An 18360-nucleotide genomic window follows, 5' to 3' on the forward strand; every position below is an offset into this window, starting at 1 on the left:
GATACCTTTCAGAGTCAAAGTCATTTGTAAGTATATACATTCAAATTTTCTAAAAGTACTCTCTCTTCCAGATGATCAACATCATAGTCTTACGACGAGTGAGATGGGTGATTCCAAAATTGGCAAAGTCTTGAGCAAAGAAATCTAGGCAATTTGGAGCAACAGAATTGAGAAAACAGAATCTCTATAAACTAATCTCCACAAACCACACTCTCATGATACCAGGTTACTAGAAAAAGTCATACTATCTAGACACATCATTAAAAAACACCACCAACAACTAAATAAGATCTAAACTGAAACCAGAACAGGTTCTCCCTGATAAGACACTTATCCAATTGGCTATTATATTTAGAAACTATGTAATCCAGTGAACTTTTCTATGAACAGTAATAGAATAAAAACAATTCTAGCTCTCACTGTTGAAGACACTCACCTGATCAAAAAGGGTTCTGTTTACAAACAAGGTATTGTCGGGCTTTGCAAGCTGCCGGGCAAGGAATGTAAAGAGACACCCTACTTGTGAGGGAGTAAAATCTGAATTCTCCACCATAACCTGATGAGCAAAAGAGACCATTATTCAATACACCATCTGGTTTGACACAAAAAATATACAATTATAAGAGACGGGGGAGTCTCATAACTGAAGACTCATAAAAAGATTCTTTTGTTGACTGTGCAACAATTGAGTTCAATACCAATTAGAGAAAGAGCACAACTGCTTGCATACTCTGAAAAGAGAGCATTTTAGTGATTTTCAGGATATTTCTAGGCACAACTCGGATGAAAAGTGAATTGTTAGAGAGGTAACTTTCAGAGGTATATTAATCATGTTTCCCACTTGAAGTCTTAAAAGAGAATCCTACTAAAATTAATTTAAATTAAATTAAAATAACCCTACTAAAAATCTGCCCATCAACACAGGAAGAAGGGAGTTGCTTTGGGGTTTAAAAGTAAGATTTAAGAGTAAAGGTATCTCCCCAAAAGGGTTCTCCTTGTCTATAGGCAGTTTCTTGAACACATGGTTTCACATAATGGGCTTTTTACAACCACACACAGTTATCAAATCATAATCATTCCTCTACTTTAAGTAAGCTCTCCTCTCCTGAGTACCTCCTATGTGAAAGATGCTATGGGAGATGCCTTAAAGGGAATTATAAATGGGTGAGACAGGTAAATAAATCTTAAATAAAAGGCACAGTGTTATCAGCACTATTATAAAGGAACAAATAACTACAGAATAACAGTGGGGGAAATTTAGTTCAAGTGGTTAGAGAGTGAACTGAAAAGAAATGAGAAGAGTAGCTTTTAAACTAAGCTTTAAAGCCCAGGTGGAATCTGTGACAGGGGAAAATGTCAGGAGAGAGTGCAATCCAATCAGAGAAAACAATGTGAGTGAAAGCAGGAGCGCAGTAAAATATGAGATTGTTTGGAGAAACTGTGTTCCATTAGAATGTAGTAGCATGCATGAGGAGCAAGGAGAAATTAAATTAGATCAAAAGAAAAGATTAGGCCTCAAATGTCATTCTAAAAAATCTAGAATGTATTCCATAGAAAACTGGGGAGCTACTAAAGGTGTTCAACCAGGAGAGTTGATCATGATCAGTACTGTGCTTAGGAAAATTATCCTGTCAGCAGTGTATAGGATAAAATAACAGAAGAAATAGAAGGCAGACCAAATTGCAAGTGACTGCGGGGGTCCAGGGGAAACACAAAGGGGTCCTGAACTAAGGCAGTGACAATGAAAAGGGAAGGAGGAAGAGGTGCAAAAGATACGACAGAAAGAGGAGACACGTCGAGTATACATATGTGTGGAAAGGTAGGAGAGGGAAGCAGTTACAGAGTAGTAGTCAGGGACCAAAAAACATAGAAAGGTCTTGGATGTCATAAACAGTTTAGATGGCTATGGCAGTAACTAGTACTTGTGATCCAACATCTGTTCTTTCCTCCTAACTTAGTAAAGGAGTTCCTTATTTTTAGCTAAATACATGGTCACCCATAATACAAAGTACATTTCTCAGTTTCTCTTAGCAGCTAAGGGGTCATATATCTAAGTTCTGATCAACATGATATAAGCAGAATTGTAGTACACAACTTCTGAGAAATTTTCTTAAAGAGAGGGAACACTGTCTTCTTCATCTCCTTCTGCATTCTGGCTAGCTAGAATGCAAAGATGATGGCTGGAGCCCGAGCAGCCATTTTGGACCAAAAGCAGAAACCATGTACTAAAAATGAGAGCAGTAAGAAAGACAACCTGCATCCCTGAGAGTTTGTAAGACTAGTCTACTAGATCAGGTTGCCTACCTCCACACTTATATGGAAAAAGTAAATTCCCTTCAAAATTACATGGTTGTTATTTGAATTTTTCTCTCATAGCAGAACTTAATTACAACTGATCCAATGTGGAGCCATAGAAGAATGTTAGGTAGAGGAAAGGCAAAATCACAAATCAGAGGAAGACAAGATTACATACAGAGACCATTTAGGAAGGTATTTTGGAAATCCAGGTAAAAATTCTCTATACTAGCCACCTGGATCAAAGTGGCATTATTGAGAGTTTAGCAACCCTAGTTTCATATTCACCACTGCCTATCTTACAAGATCAATAAATAGCTCAAATGACATAATGTATATCAACGTGCTTTGGAAATTATAAAGAACTATTACAAATGTAATGTATTAATGTTATGCACAACTAGAGAGCATTTTCATATTGTTCTCTGGTCCAAAATAATCTAAAAGTCACTATGAGAAATAAATCTCCATTTCACAGCTAAATGAACAGGACAAAAATCTAGGCTTTCCATTACAAGAAGAAACTGGCCTGGTTAAAGCTGTACAGATGGAAAGGAAAACAATGTCTCTGCATTCATTTGTTAGCAACGACATGAATATCAAAATAGCTTTGGACTTAATCTAGTTAGATTTAGACTGGGATGATCATCTCTGTGTGCCTCAAATCATTCTTAAGTGTTACCTATCATCTCAGTCCCACGGTAAAACTATGGCACTACCTTAGCAACACAGTGATGTTGGTATGAAACAAAGGGAGAGTCTTCACATTTTTTTTTCAAAGCACTCTGAAGTCAGTCTCTATTATTGCATGTAATCATACTAACATAGCAATGATCACAATATGCAATTCTCAAGAATACTACCAGGTATCCTAGTATAGAGTCTAAAGCCAAGATACATTAAATTTTTTGAATGATTAGTATTTTGTTCATCTTTGAAGGGAAAGACATCATAATAAAATTTTTAAATGATTGCAACATATCGCTTCATTAAACAAGATTATTTTAGAACTTGCTATAAAACAATTCAATTTTCTTAATAAAAGAGTGAATAGAAAGGCAAGTATTCTTTAAAAACTTACTTTCAACAATATATCCACAATACGTTGTTGATATTCTACAGCTTGCTTGTCATTTTTAAAATCTTCAAAAGTCTAAGAGGGAGAAATTTTAAAAAATAATTATTATTTAAAAATTTTAGAAGGCAACAGGATATTAAATTCTTATTAATAGGTCAATTCTCAAATAAGGTAATCATTCCTCATCAAGCTTTTCCTTATCTGCCTTTAATAAGAAGGTATTTGTAGTGAGTTAAGTAGAAAGATATAACATTTAATATTTCATGGTATTCTGAGACTTTAAAGCAGACAAAAAGTATAAAATATTGCGATCATCATACAATGATAAAGTGATCTGAGAAAGAAAGGCAAAGTTTACAGCAATGAAAAAGGAAGAACACTGTGGCAAGAGGCAACTCCTGAGCAAGGCTGTGAGAAGGAGGAAGTAACGCTGCACTCTCAGCCACTGCTCTGCTATTGCTATCTAGAAATACACTTTATCAACTGTCATGAAAAATAACTGTTATGACAACTAAGAAAAAATGATGTTCAAAGGTAGATATTTATGAAAAAAATTATTATGGCAAAACTGCTGCAATGTTAAAATACTCAAGCCTATGCACAAGGAATAGGTATCATATTTTCAAAACACTGTCAAGTGTAGCACTTTTTATTTTATGTCCCTGCTCAAGTAGAGCCAAATATTATTTGAGGAGAACATGCACTAAAGTAAATGACAGCACCTGATCCTGAAAATACCTAGTACCTAGAGGACACATATATGAAGGAATTAAAAGTGTATTCATATCAAAAAGTTTAAATAAAATTATTTATTGAATAATAAAAATGATGAGAGACTTGAAGAGCTTTCCTATGGTTTTCACTTAGAACATGTGGCTCTTGAAATGTTTAAATTCACATAGCAATAATATTCTACTTATTTTCCTGAAATAAGAAAATAGACTCCATATTATGCCAATAGACTTTTAAAAAAAAAAAGGAATTTCACAGCCATGAACTTTCAAGATTACATCATAGTTACACTCAAACCAGAATACTTGCTGTTCTTCAAATGGGCCCAGAACATCTCCAACTTCCCCAAAGTACCTTGCTCATGCTGGTCTCTTATTAGCATGCCCTTCCTTCCTTTCTCCTGTCTGACACACAGTAAGCACTTTAAACAAAGTACTGCTGATTTGCCTAGTTAATTACAGAGAAAACTAAAATCTTAAAAAAAAAAATCTATTTCCTCAGCTAGACCACTTTGGTGCCACTTATTTGAGAAATGCTAAAATTATCAAGTTATCAAGGAGACTGTAGGAACTCTTATTCTGTAAAGCTCAAACAGAAAATAGAAAATATCATGCTGTTCAAGTGGGTTAAATCCTACCTAAAGACAGAAAGATGGACTAGAAAGCCTCTCGGGTCTATCCTATGTTTATGAGAAAAACAAACATGCACACACTCACATACCATACTCCCACCCCTGCCTGCCAAAGTGAGACTCTGCAGATACAAACAGAAGTTGCTGTCTGCTAATATAAGTGCTATTCAACTAAAACACAAAACCATGGAGAATAAATATATATATTATAAAACTACAGCAGTAAAGGAAGTAAAAAATAATTTCCTTATCCATTTTCCTTTTGGCAGAATGTATTCACTGCTTTGAAATAGATATTGAAAGTTTACTTCTGCACATATAATTAAGTGGTGATATACTACATAAACATATATTTTTTAAAAATTTAATTATATGTTTTTATTGATTTTAGAGAGAAAGGAAGGAAGAGGGAAGGAGAGAGAAACATCGATGTGAGAGAGACATCAATTGGTTGCCTCCTACACACCCAGACGAGGGGACTGAACCCCCAGCCTGGGCATGTGACCTGACTGGGATTCAAAGAGGCTACCTTTTGGTGCACGGGACGATGCTCTACCGACTGAGCGATACTGGCCAGGGCACAATGACATATATACATTATATATACATATATACACACATATATCTGTAATATATATGTGTATATATATATATATTTAAAATATATCTTTATTGATTTCAGAGAAAGGGAGAGGGAGAGAGAGATAGAAACTTCAATGATGAGAGAGTCATCATTGATCAGCTGCCTCCTGCACACCCCCAACTGGGGATCAAGCCTGCAACCTGGGCATGTGCCCTGACCGGGAATCGAACAGCAATCTCCTGGATCCTAGGTTGATACTTAACCGCTGAGCCACACCTGGCTGGGCAACAATGAAATATTTTGACTGTAGTCAACAGCTGCCACCAAAAATGGCACATCATTGTTAAAACATTATCATTCCACAAAAATGTTTCTAATTATACAATACTTCTTAGAGTACTAATATGCAAAGACATCCTAACGGAGTTTGTGAAGCACAAAGGAAGACCTAAAACTCAAGTCCAAAGTCATCTGTGAATTTGGTCATAAGAACTTCTTTTGTGGTCCCTTAAATATATAGGGTTTCTATAAGATAATGATAGGTGGCTAAATCCTAATCAAGGGGTAAACAAACAATTTCTGTAAAGGGCCAGAGAGAAAATACTCTAGGCTTTGTAGACTACATACAATCTCTATCACATATTCTTCTGTTTTTATAACCCTTAAAAATGTAAAGAATATTCTTGCCCCAGCAGTTGAGCATCGACCTAGGATCCAGGAGATCGGGGTTCGAGTCCCGGTCAGGGCACATGCCCGTGTTGCGGGCTGCAACAGATCAATGACTCTCTCATCATTGATGTTTCTACCTCTCTCTCTTCCTCTCCCTTCCTCTCTCTGAAATCAATAAAGATATCTTAATATATATATATATATATTCTTAGCTCTCACAGACCAGAGCTAGATTTGATCCACAGGCTGAAGTTTGTGGACCCTGTCCTAATATCTTCACACACCCTCCAACAAGATCCCTGTATGATGATTTAAAAAAAGAAAAAGAGCAAAAACAATCAATCACCCACAACCCAGCCTAATGGGAAAACTAGAAGGAAAATCAATACCACAAACTTCAACTTACATAAAATCGACTTGAGAAAATAAACATCCCAAATTAGCAGAGTTGGTTCTAAAGCCCTTAAGACCAAAGACAAGTCAAGACAAAGTTGGGTAGAAGAAAGGATGGTGGGACAAGGCTTTGGTGGTAGCAGAACACCTATAATAGCAAAAAGAATCCACTCTGGGTGAGGAAATACTGAGGTCAGGTCAAAGACCTGGTGGGTCAGACCACAAGCTAATAGGAAGGTCAAAGGAAGGGGACTGGCAAGTGTGGATAAGAGGTCTTAGTAAGACATGCATTTGGGCTAGAGGGAGGTACCTTGAAAGGGGGAAATATTCCTTGGAGGCTTATGGTAAAGAAGGAAGTGGCTCAAGATAAAGGATCCACTAAAACAAAATAACGTTAAATATTGAGAAGATCGCTTACCCTCAAAAGATACTATTTATTTAAGAAATTACACTTAACTGTAGCAAATGAAGAAGATGCATGAAGTAGGAAAGCCAGGAGGTAATTTTCCCCCACCCTCTAATAAGGTCATCTATTACTGTCAAAAAATGGGAATAAAAACAGCATATGAAGGCACTCTAGAATGAAATAAAATATAAAGTGGCCATAAAATTAAGCAAACTATAATATCCCGACATATATTAAATACGTCTAAACATACAATTGCAGATCTGAAAGAACATCACGAACCAGAAATTTAAGAATTCAAAAAAGAATTGAACAAAGAGTAGGAAGATATGAAATAGAAACTAATTAAAATCAAGAAAGGAAAAAAAAACCTCAATAAAAGGACAAATTCATCTCAGAAATGAAGACAATTACAAGCTACCCAAAAGAGAACAGATATGATCAAAAGCACAGTAAGAGAAGTAGAGAAGATAAATGAAACATGAAAATGAAATTTAAACAAAGAAGAAAATAAAAGAGATCAGAGAAAAGCTGATAACTATAAAAGATAAAGAAGATACACTATTCAAATATCTAGAGTTTCTGAAGATGAAATATAGAGTAATGAAGCAGAAAAAGTATTTAAATCTATAATTCAAGAAAACTTCCTTGAAATAAAGACTCAAATTCACATACTAAAAGGGCCCACAGTATGTACAAGGGTGGGCAAAAGTAGGTTAATAATAATAAATAATACAATAATAAATAAATAATAATACAAGAATAAATGGTTTCAAGTACCCACAGCCATAAACCTATTTTTGCCCAACCTTGTATGGTAAAACTGAACCAGAACAGTCAATTCTAAGTGATATCTTAGAGTAAAACTATTAGTTTCTAAATATATGGAAAAATGTATTCTGGTCCTTTAGAAAAAAGACTTAAGTCCTTGGGAAAGTTAAGAAAAATCTGGTTGATGTCAATTATCTTGACAGCCGTGTGCAAAGCAAGATCAGAGGGAGGTGATTTTTATTTTAATTTATCAAAAATTTTAAATTGTACAATAGTAGAGGAAACATTACATTGCGTCTTCATCACTCTGAAAACTACAAAATATTGCTGACAAAAATTAAAGACCTAAATAAATGGAACAATATACCTTTTCATGGGTCAGAAAACTCAATATTGCTAAGATGTCGATTCTCCTCAAATTGACTAAACATTGAACACAATCCTAATCAAAATCCCAGCAGGCTTTTGTAGAGTCAGAAAAACAAGATAACTCTAAAAATTCATATTGAAAAGCAAAAGACAAAGCAATTTTGAAAAAGAACAAAAACATGGGAGTGCTAACATAATGTGATTTCCGTACTCATTATACAGCTACAGTAATTAAGACAGTGTGGTATTGTAATTAAGAGAGACAAATCAATGACATAGAGTTCAGAAGTAGACCCCACACATACATAGATGACAGATCTCTAAGTACAAAGACAATTCAGTAGAGAAAGAATAGTCTTTTCATCAAATGATGCCCTAAGAGTTCGATATCCATATGCAAAAAGAAAGAAAAAAAATTTGTATCTAAACCTTGTACCACATGCAAAAATTTCTTAGAAATGGATCACAGATCTAAACGTAAAACCTAAAATCATAAAACTTCTAGAAGAAAACATAAGATAAAATCTTTACAACCTTGAGTTAGGCAAATATTTCTTTGACATGAATCCAAAAGCATGATTATAAAACAAAACTGATAAATTAGACTTGATCAAAATGTAAAACTTCTTCTCTTCAAAAGACATTGAAGATGGGCATATCAAGTGTTGGTGAGAAGATGAAAGAACTAATAATCTCCATATACTACTGGTAGGAATGTACAACTGATTCAGAAAACTGTCAATTTCTTATGAAGTAAAATAATATACTTAATAAATGACTTAGCAATACCATTCTTTGGTATTTACTCACGAGAAATAAAAATATATGTCCTCACAAAGGCCTAAATGTAAATATTCATAATAGCTTTATTCATAATACCCTAAAACTGAAAACAACCCCAAGGACGATCTACTGGTGAAGGATCAAAAGACTGAATATCCATAAAATGGAAAATTACACAGCCATAAAAAGGAAAAACCTATTGATACAAGCAACAACGTGAATAAATCTCAAAAGCATTATTTTAAGTGAAGGAAGCTAGACAAAAAAACTACAAAGTGTATGATTCTATTTAAATGATATTCTAGAAAAGGCAGAACTACAGTGTCAGAAAGCAGATCAGTAGTTGTCATGGACTGGGGTTGGGACTGACTACAAACTGCGTAAGTGACCTTTTGGGGGTAATGGAAATGTTCTATACCTAAACTGTAATAGTGGATACGAGGCTGCATACATTTGTCAAGTTCTTCTCTTGGAAATGGGTGAATTATATTTTGTACAAATTATACCTCAAGAAAGCTAAATTTAAAAACCTTACTTGAAAAAAATGTCCCTAAATTTAAAAAAACTGGGAAAATGTGGTTTGAAAATCTCACCTAAATTCTTTTTTGTCTCTCTGAAAATGTTTTTTATTAAGTTATATTAACTGAATTACGAAGGTCATATGATTAAATCAATTATGGTAAACATAATAGACAATGAATCCAGGGTTTAATGCCCAGGCCTTATCCATTTCTCCAGCTTTAGAACATGGGGATGCAGCCAACACTGGATGCACACATGGAAAAAAACCTCCACTTGTCTCTTAGGCATTTCAAATTCTTTATGGTCAAAAGAGAACTAATTATCTACCTTTTGTTCCACCCCATCTCCTGAGAAACTTGTTTCTCTTCTGATCCCCTACTGAATCCACAAATAAGCCACCATACCTTCAGTTCACCCAGTCAGAAACCTGGGAATCTTTGATGATTCCCCATTTGTCTTATTTTTCACATCCAAGTGTACAATGAGCCCTAAATGTTAGGCCAATTTGCCTCCTAAAGTATCTTCCAAATCCTTTCACATCTTAGTATCCCCACTGTCACTGCCAAAGTCAAGCCATCATTATATTCTATCTGGATTACTACAAAAATTTGCTAACAGATCTTCTTGCTTCCAATTTTATCTTATTTTAATCCATTTTTCATACAATGGACAGAGGGAATTTCTCTGAACTACAAATCATGATATTCCTCTATTTAAAAGGCTTCGATGGCCATCTACTACTCTAGTACAAAGCCCAAACTTCTTACCATGAATAATAATATTGAGTCTCTATCCATCTCTACGGATTTGTCTGTCTCTAAGGCTTCCTTACACTTAAAGATGTGACCATACTGATTTTTTCCCCCCACTTCTTTGAAACACATATTGCTCTGTCTTGTTTCCAGGCCCTTTCACATATTCTACCCTTCTGCCTAGAGTATTTCCCCATAACCCTAACCTGACTATCTTCTACTTATCCTTTGCGGCTCAGCATGGACATTATAATTCTAATAATTCCAAAGGATCGTCAGTGGAATTTTCATTTAAAAATGAAAATTAGCCCAGTCGGCTGTGGCTCAGCAGTTGAGCGTCGACCTAGGATCCAGGCGATTGGGGTTCGATTCCTGGTCAGGGCACATGCCCAGGTTGCGGGCTGCAGCCGATCAATGACTCTCTCATCATTGATGTTTCTATCTCTCTCTCTCTCTCCCTCTCCTTTCCTCTCTCTGAAATCAATAAAGATATATTTAAAAAAAAAAATGAAAATTAGGTAAAATTCTTTTTTGTTCTCTACCATTCTTTCCGAAGCCCCTGCCCCACACTTCCTGTCTTTTTTTTCCCCCCTACATGCCAAACACCAAGTTCCCTTGTGCTTTCTGGATGTCTAAGGTTTCCTAAACCAACTAGGTCTGACTTCCAATCCTAAGTTTCTTTTCCCTTCTTCCCATGCAATTAAAGTTACTACTTCTGAAGTAAGATTTTCAAATTAAACTAATTCAAAGTATGATATAATTGGAAAGTTGATCTCCTCATGGGCACTTACTTTTTTTATTTTAACAGTTTATTATATTATTCCTTTATAAAAATACTTTATATTCATTAGAGAAATTTGCCCCATCTCACAGATTTAAATGTATTATATTTCCAAATATTGTGCATATGCAATATTTGTGTCTTCCTTCCCATCTTTCTTCAAATATTGTGCATATACAATATTTGGGTTTTATACATTTGTGAGCCTGATACTTCACTAAACATTATAATGTAAGCACTGTCTGTGCTTGATCAAAAGCTTTCAAAAAACAACTACAATACTACTTGGGGGGTGGGGAAGATATGATACATTTTATATAATTATTCCTCTGGGGGGCATTTTCACAGAAAACCTATCTCACCCAGATCCATCTTTAATTAAACATATATAAAGATAAAGATATTTTTTTCAGCAGGAAACATCCATGCTCCATTTCAACTATCATCACTACCACCTGTCCTTTAGAGCCATCTTCCATGTTCAGTATGCCAACTAATATGACTTATGAAATCAAAGATGCACCACATTTAACCCTGCTTTCTTCAACTTTTTGATAAGAATGTGTTAGAGACAAGAGCAAATGAGACAGAGAGAGAGAGAAAGGCAGAGGAGGAGGGGGAAAGGAGAGAAAGAAGAGGGGGAAGAAAGGAAGGGAGATAAAGAACTAGAAAATATTGGGTGACACAACAAAATTAAACATTTGAAACCTTGACTTACTGCTAGGACATAAAAATAGTACCTGCATAAGGATTATTATTTGTCTTTCTTTCTATTAAAAATATTATCACCCTGGCTTTTAAAACACTTTAAAATCATGTTATCTCTTACCAGTGCCAATACATTTAGAAATTCTCGTGTGTCAAAATGTAGCAAAGTCCGAACATAGGGATAGATTTCTTCCTCAGGGGAAGCTTCTGCTGAATGCAGGCGAATTAGAAATTCAAAAACCTGCCAAGTTGGGGAAAAAAAGTTGATTATTTTCTCACCTCACAAAGTATCTTGCTGAAGCACTGAATCCCATTTGGGTAAAATAAAGGCAGGTTGAATTTACTTTAAAGTGCCACTATGTTAGAACTTCTGTTATAATTATTGGCTTCAGTGATGATGTGCAGGCTCTCTCCTGTTAGAGCTAATAGACTGCTCCTGCCCCACGTGTAACCCTCAATACAACTGTCTTTAGTGCACCTTAACAAGAGGTGTAGATGGTAAAAATACTGTGAAAATAGGACCAACCTGGTTTTTAACCAAAGGAACAAGATCTTCTGGGATGTCACCAAGGGGATAGGCACGACCTGCTAGACAACAGCTAGAAGAAAAGAATGAGAACAGATTTGGTGATTTGTGATGGACTAACTTCCAGGTAACATGTTGCTTCTCAAACGCAAGATACTAGTTTGATTTTTAAGTAGGCTCAGCTTTTGTCAGTTAGGTCAAGTTCAAACCCAGGTCTAGTTCAAACCCAGATCAAGATGATAGCTAGTTCAGAAAATGTGGGTGACAGGGATGGTGGCGAAGTAATACACCTGTGACTAAATCATATTTCTTCTATTTTTCTAAGAAAAACCCAAGCTGCAATAAAGGGTCAAGAAGGAATGAGAGACTGTCTAAAAGTCACATACCCAGCATCTACAAAAAACCTAATGGTGCCGTTAAACTATGATTTACCTGTTAGAAGCCTGATTTTCTCAGAAGCTTTTAAACCAGTGGCTCTGAGAATGGTGATTAAAGATGGAGAATGAACTAGGCTAAGAAATTTCTGGAAAATGTCTGTAATCAGATAAGCCTTCAGGGAGAGTTAGAATCTTATGAGATATTAACTGCACAGTTTTACCTCCAAATCAGACTTTCCCTATGGCTAATGACTTGCCTTGTAGGCTGAATTACAAAAATTTCTTCTGCATATGCCCTCATTTTTTCTGGATTGTTTTTTTGATGTGTGAGGGGGTGTGAATTTTAAACCTCTTTAAACTAGTCATCAATTTTGAGTGTTAGATTAGAGACAGCTGGGTACCAGCATATTCTAAGAAGTTTAAAGTATGAAATAGGTCTCAAATTTGACTCTGACACTAGATAGGAGCCTGCCTGCCACCCTGGCAGCCAGTTATCTACCTAAAAGTTCTGTCAGGACACAAGTCTGAGTCTGCATAGCCTATTGCAAAGAGCTCTGTTCCAGCAGCAGTTTTACCTCTGTCACTAACTTTTTCATGATTTAAATCTCTTGCCCTGATATATAATATAGATAACACACATCCCACAATGTTGTCATTAGTAAAAGTAAAGTATTCTACATTGTGGTTTCTCAACCTCAGCCTTATTGGTATTTTGAGAGAGAGAATTCCCTGTTGTGGGGATTACCCTGTACACCGTAAAACGTTTAGCAGCATCCTTGGCCTCTACCCACTAGATGCCAGTAGCATCTCTCCCCCAGCCCCAGTTGTGACAAACAAAAATGTCTCTAGACATTGCCAAATGATTCTCGGTGGAGGTGGAGTGCATGGGGTGAAAAACTCAACTATAGCTGAGAAGCACTGCTATACATGAAAGAACAATGAAAAATAAAAAGCACTACATAGATAAGAGATGACAGTACCTCTAAGATTATGGGGGGGGGGAGGAAGGAATTATAGGAGGAGTATAACAGAGATAAATAAAAAACCTCTTACCTAATATATACAAGGAGCTTGTTGCCCATAACAACTTGCTCATCTAAAATAGAAAAAGTATCTTCAGCAATTCTCTCTCAAAACCTTTTCAGAAATGTAACTGTTATGTAGAAACAAAAAATAAAACTTGGCATTTAAGGTAAAGTAAGTATATCCCCAAGTAACAGAAAACTGAGATAAGACCACTTTACTATTTTTAGAATTCCCATAAGATTCTTTTCACAGACTCAAAGTTGATGAGTCATTCAAGGGTGCATGTAGAAGAAATAGATCTGAGGGTAGAGATCTATGTTTTGTTGGCTTAACCAATAGCTTTGGACCAGTGAAGGTGTAGAGCAGGCAGTGAGTTGACTAATTATAGATCATAACCAATTAGTTAATATTAAAGTATAACTATAAAGTCTTCTCATTTGTAATAGGACTCTTACCACCTACAGTGCTCTAGGGCTGAGAAGGCCATTGTTCACAAATGTTTGAGAGACCTGACTAAATGATCTTTAGGACCCTTTGTATTCTAAGTTAGGTCTAAAATGAAAGATTCTGTCATCTGGTAATATAAACCTATTTCTTGGTTAAAAGAAAATGGAAATATAATTAGGCCAAGTTTTATGCCAAAGAGTCACAGGCAACAGAATAGAGCAGGAGCACCAAGAGTGCGTGAAGTAATCAGTAACTTGTGGTGTGAGATTATAGGAATTTGTGGTTGGTAATAATGACAAGCTGAAGTTTCTATTTTTGATATATGAATACTGGACATAGTACAAGTGTACATCTCTTATTTAATCAGTAATCCTTTACAATTACTCCAAATCTCTTCTGCTATTAGTGTAAATAAACTTGAATTGCTCAAAATTAAATGAATAATTACATCCTGCTTCAGTTCAAAATGTTTTTATATTAATAAACTTTATTTTTAAGAGAAGTTTTAATTAGGTTTACAGCAAAATTGAGGGGAAGGTATAGAGATTCCCATATGCCCCCATCCATATTCCCACACCACACACAATCCCTCTGCACTATCAACATCCCACACCAGAGTAGTATGTTTCTTATAATCAATGAACCTATACTGATGCATCATTATCACCTAATTATAGTTTATATTAGGGTTCACTCTTAGTGGTCTACATTCCATAGGTTTTGACAAATATATAATGACATGTATCCACCATTATAGTATCGTACAGAATAGCTTCACTGTCTAAAAATCCTGAGCTCTGCCTACTCATCCCTCCCGCCCTCCCAACTAACCCTTAGCAAACACTGATCCTTTTACTATTTCCATAGTTTTGCCTTCTTCACAATGTCATATAACTGGAATAATACAGTATGTAGCCTTTTCAGATTGTCTTCTTTCACTTAGTAATATGCATATGTTTCCTCCATGTCTTTTCATGGCTTCATAGCTCATTTCTTTTTAGTGCTGAATCATATTCCATTGTCTGGATATACTATAGTTTATTCATCCATTCATCTACTAAAGAACATCTTGGTTGCTTGCAAATTTTAGTAATTATGAACAAAGCTGCTATAAACATCTGTGTGCAGATTTTGTGCAGACATAAGTTTTCAACTCCTTTGGGTAAATACCAAAGAGAGCAATTATTGGATCATCTGGTAAGAATATGTTTAGTTTTGTAAGAAATCACCAAACTGTCTTCCACAGTGGCCATACCATTTTGCATTCCCACCAGCAATAAATGAGAGTTCCTGTTGTGCTGCATCCTAGTCGTCATTTGGTGTTGTCAGTGTCCCAGATTTTGGCTGTTCTAGTAAGTGTGTGGCCTGGTATCCCACTGTTGTTTAAACTTGTAATTACCAAATGATGTTGAATATCTTTTCATATGCTTACTTGCCATCTATATATCTTCTTTGGTGAGGTGTCTGTTCAGGTCTTTTCATTTTTTTACTCGGGTTGTTCATTTCCTTATTGTTGAGATTTAAGATTTCTTTGTAGTTTGGATAACAGTCTTTTGCAAATGTTTTCTTCCAATCTGTGGAATGTCTTCTCAGTCTCTTGGCATTGTCTTTTGCAGAGGAGAAGTTTTTAATTTTAACAAAGTTCAGCTTATTAGTTATTTCTTTCCTTGATGGTAACTTTCTTTCCTGGATGGTGCTATATATAAAAATTCATCACTGTAGCCACAGTCAACTATGTTACCTATTATTTCTAGATGTTTCATACTTTTGCATTTTACCATTAGGTCTATGATCCATTTTGAGCTAATTTTTATGAAAATTGTAAGGTCTGTGTCTAGATTCATTATTTTGCATGTGGATGTATAGTTGTTCCAGCCCTATTTGTTGAAAAGAGTGCCTTTGTTCCAATGTCTTGCTATTGCTTCTTTGTCAAAGATCGGTTGACTATATTCATGAGAATCTCTTTCTGGACTCTCTATTGTTTCACTGATCTATTTTTCTATTCATTCACCAATACTACACTGTCTTGATTATTATACCTTTATAGTAAGTCTTGAAGTCAGTTCTCCAACTTTGTTCTTCTCTCTCAGTATTGACTTAGGTATTCAGGGTCTTTTGTCTCTCCATATAAACTTCAGAATCAGCTTGTCAATATCTAAAAAAAATATTCTGGGATTTTGATTGAATTACACTGAATTTATAGATCAAGTTGGGAATAAATGACATCTTGACATTGTTGAGTCTTCCTATAAGGTTCACAGGTAGTATAAGTACCTTATAATAACAAAATACTCCTATTCCTCCCTCCCATACCTGTATCCTTGCTGTCATTCATTTCATTTATACATAAGCATGCACACACGTGCACACACAAGCCACACATAATCAAATACATTGTTGATAATAATCTGAACAAACTGTTATCTGATAGATCAATTAATAAGAAAAATAATAAAAGTTTTCATTTTACTTTCACTTATTCATTCTCTAATACTCTTCCTTACCTGTATCTGAGATTCTTATACTACTTTCTTTCTAAAGAACTTTTTTTTAACATTTCTTGCAAGACAGTTCTATTGACCAGTTCCCTCAGTTTTTATCTGAGAAGGCCTTTCTTTCTCCTTCACTTTTGAAGGAGAATTTCACAGGGTAAAAAACTGGCCTTTTCTCTCAACACCTTAAATATTTACTCCATTCTTTTCTTGCTTGCATGGTTCCTGAGGAGAAGTACGATGTAATTCTCGTTTTGCTCCTCTATAGGAAAGGTGCTCTTTTCCTCTGGCCTCTTTCAAGATCTTTTTTCTTTTTCTCAGTTTGGATATGATATGTCTACATATTGTTTTTATGCTGTTTATCTTGCTTGGTGTCCTTTGAGCTTCCTGGATCTGCGGTCTGGTGTCTGATATTAATCTGGGAAAATTCTCAGTCACTATTGCTTCAAATATTGCTTCTGTTCCTTTTTCTCCTCTTTCTCTTTCTGATATTCCCATTATGTATACATCACACCTTTTGTAGCTGCCCCATAGTTTCAGATATTCTGATCTGCTTTTGTTTCTCAATCTTTTTCTCTTTGCTTTTCAGTTTTTCAACTTTCTATTGTTATGTCAGGGCAATAAATCTCATTTTGGTGTATCAGCATAAAGGTGATGAATATTCTATTGAGACCCTCCCCTAATGCTTCCCTTAAACTCCCAGCCCATAAAACCCTCAAGACAAAGGACCCAGTGCGCACTCTCCCTCTCAGGAGCACACCTGGGCCTTTCCTTTCCCCCCTCTTCTTCCCCGCAGGCACATTACCTTTGCCTTTCTCTCTCCTAAGCTCCAAGGGCTCTTCTTTTGCTTTTGTAACTTGTTTCCTGAGCCTATGCAGCCCAGATGGCTCACTTCTACTACCTCTGTAACATTCTAAATAAACTTTCTCTTATAATGTGAATTCTTGGCTCTGAATTCTTTCTTTGCCGAACTCAAGAACTGAGGTCCAACTGCACTGCCAATAACGCTAGTAACAATTCCAATCCCAGGGAGTTGTCCAAGAAAATGAATACATATGCCCACATGCAAATTTATTCATAGGTAGAGATCAGCCCTGGGGGACAGGGCAACATACGGGATACCTCTGGTGATGAAACTCTTCTATATCTTGACTTTATCTATGTGAATATCTGGTTGTAATACTGTGCTTTAGTTTTGCAAAATGATATCATTGAGGAAACTCGGTAAAGAGTATACAGGATCCCTTGTGTCATTTCTTACAACTGTATGTGAATCTCTAATTTCCTTACAATAAAAAGTTTAATTAAAAACAAAACTCATCACAAATGTTGTCGCCATTACTTATAACAGCTCCAAACTGGAAGCAACTCAAATGTCCATCAACTGCTAAACAGATAAACAAGTGATGGTATATCCAATTCATGATATACTATTCAGCAGTAAAAGGGGATGAAATATTAATAAGTGCAACATGGATGAATCTCCAAACATTATGCTAAATGAAAGAAATACAGCATCAAAGATTACATATTGTAGGATCCATTTACATGAAATGTGTGACAGAAAGTAAATCAGTGATTGTCTGGGGGTCGGACTGTTGGCAAAGGATAGAGCACAAAGGGGCAAAAGGAAACTTTTAGGTGTGAAGGAACTGTATAGGTGTATAGTCCCTTCTATAATTTAATTATAGCGGTAGTTACAGGATTATATACAATTACCAAAATTTATGCGGTACACATAAAATTGGTGAATTTTACAATATTTAAATAATATTTTAAAATACAGAAAAAAAAGAGAAAAAAATTAAGGCTTAGAAAATACCTGTTAGTGTCTTTCCTGCATTCAGAGGAGGAGCAATGACTTTGAAAAGTTTCTGCATGAAAATGAAATAGGAAAACAATCACCATCATTTTTTCAAAAAGAATATTTTTAAAAAGATAATCAAGACTCTTTTGCTATTAATAACCTTTCTCTGATTGAATTAGAACAATCATATGCTATTGAGATTAAATATAAAA

The 18360-nt window shown here is 35.4% G+C and overlaps 1 protein-coding gene across 5 annotated transcripts in view; it reads right to left on the reverse strand.

The window, feature by feature from the left end:
• Positions 1–18360, reverse strand: part of VPS8 (VPS8 subunit of CORVET complex) — a 200688-nt gene that overhangs the window by 97915 nt on the left and 84413 nt on the right. For all 5 annotated transcript variants that reach the window (XM_016200097.2, XM_016200096.2, XM_087818259.1 and 2 more), the window contains 6 exons: positions 18164–18215; positions 13430–13472; positions 12000–12072; positions 11595–11714; positions 3377–3448; positions 437–556 (listed from right to left, as the gene is read on the reverse strand). In XM_016200097.2, the coding sequence (XP_016055583.2) occupies positions 437–556; positions 3377–3448; positions 11595–11714; positions 12000–12072; positions 13430–13472; positions 18164–18215 (480 nt within the window). The remainder of the gene's footprint in view (positions 1–436; positions 557–3376; positions 3449–11594; positions 11715–11999; positions 12073–13429; positions 13473–18163; positions 18216–18360) is intronic.

The sequence above is a fragment of the Miniopterus natalensis genome, chromosome 6 (assembly GCF_054644295.1).
Source record: "Miniopterus natalensis isolate mMinNat1 chromosome 6, mMinNat1.hap1, whole genome shotgun sequence".
Taxonomy (NCBI): domain Eukaryota; kingdom Metazoa; phylum Chordata; class Mammalia; order Chiroptera; family Miniopteridae; genus Miniopterus; species Miniopterus natalensis.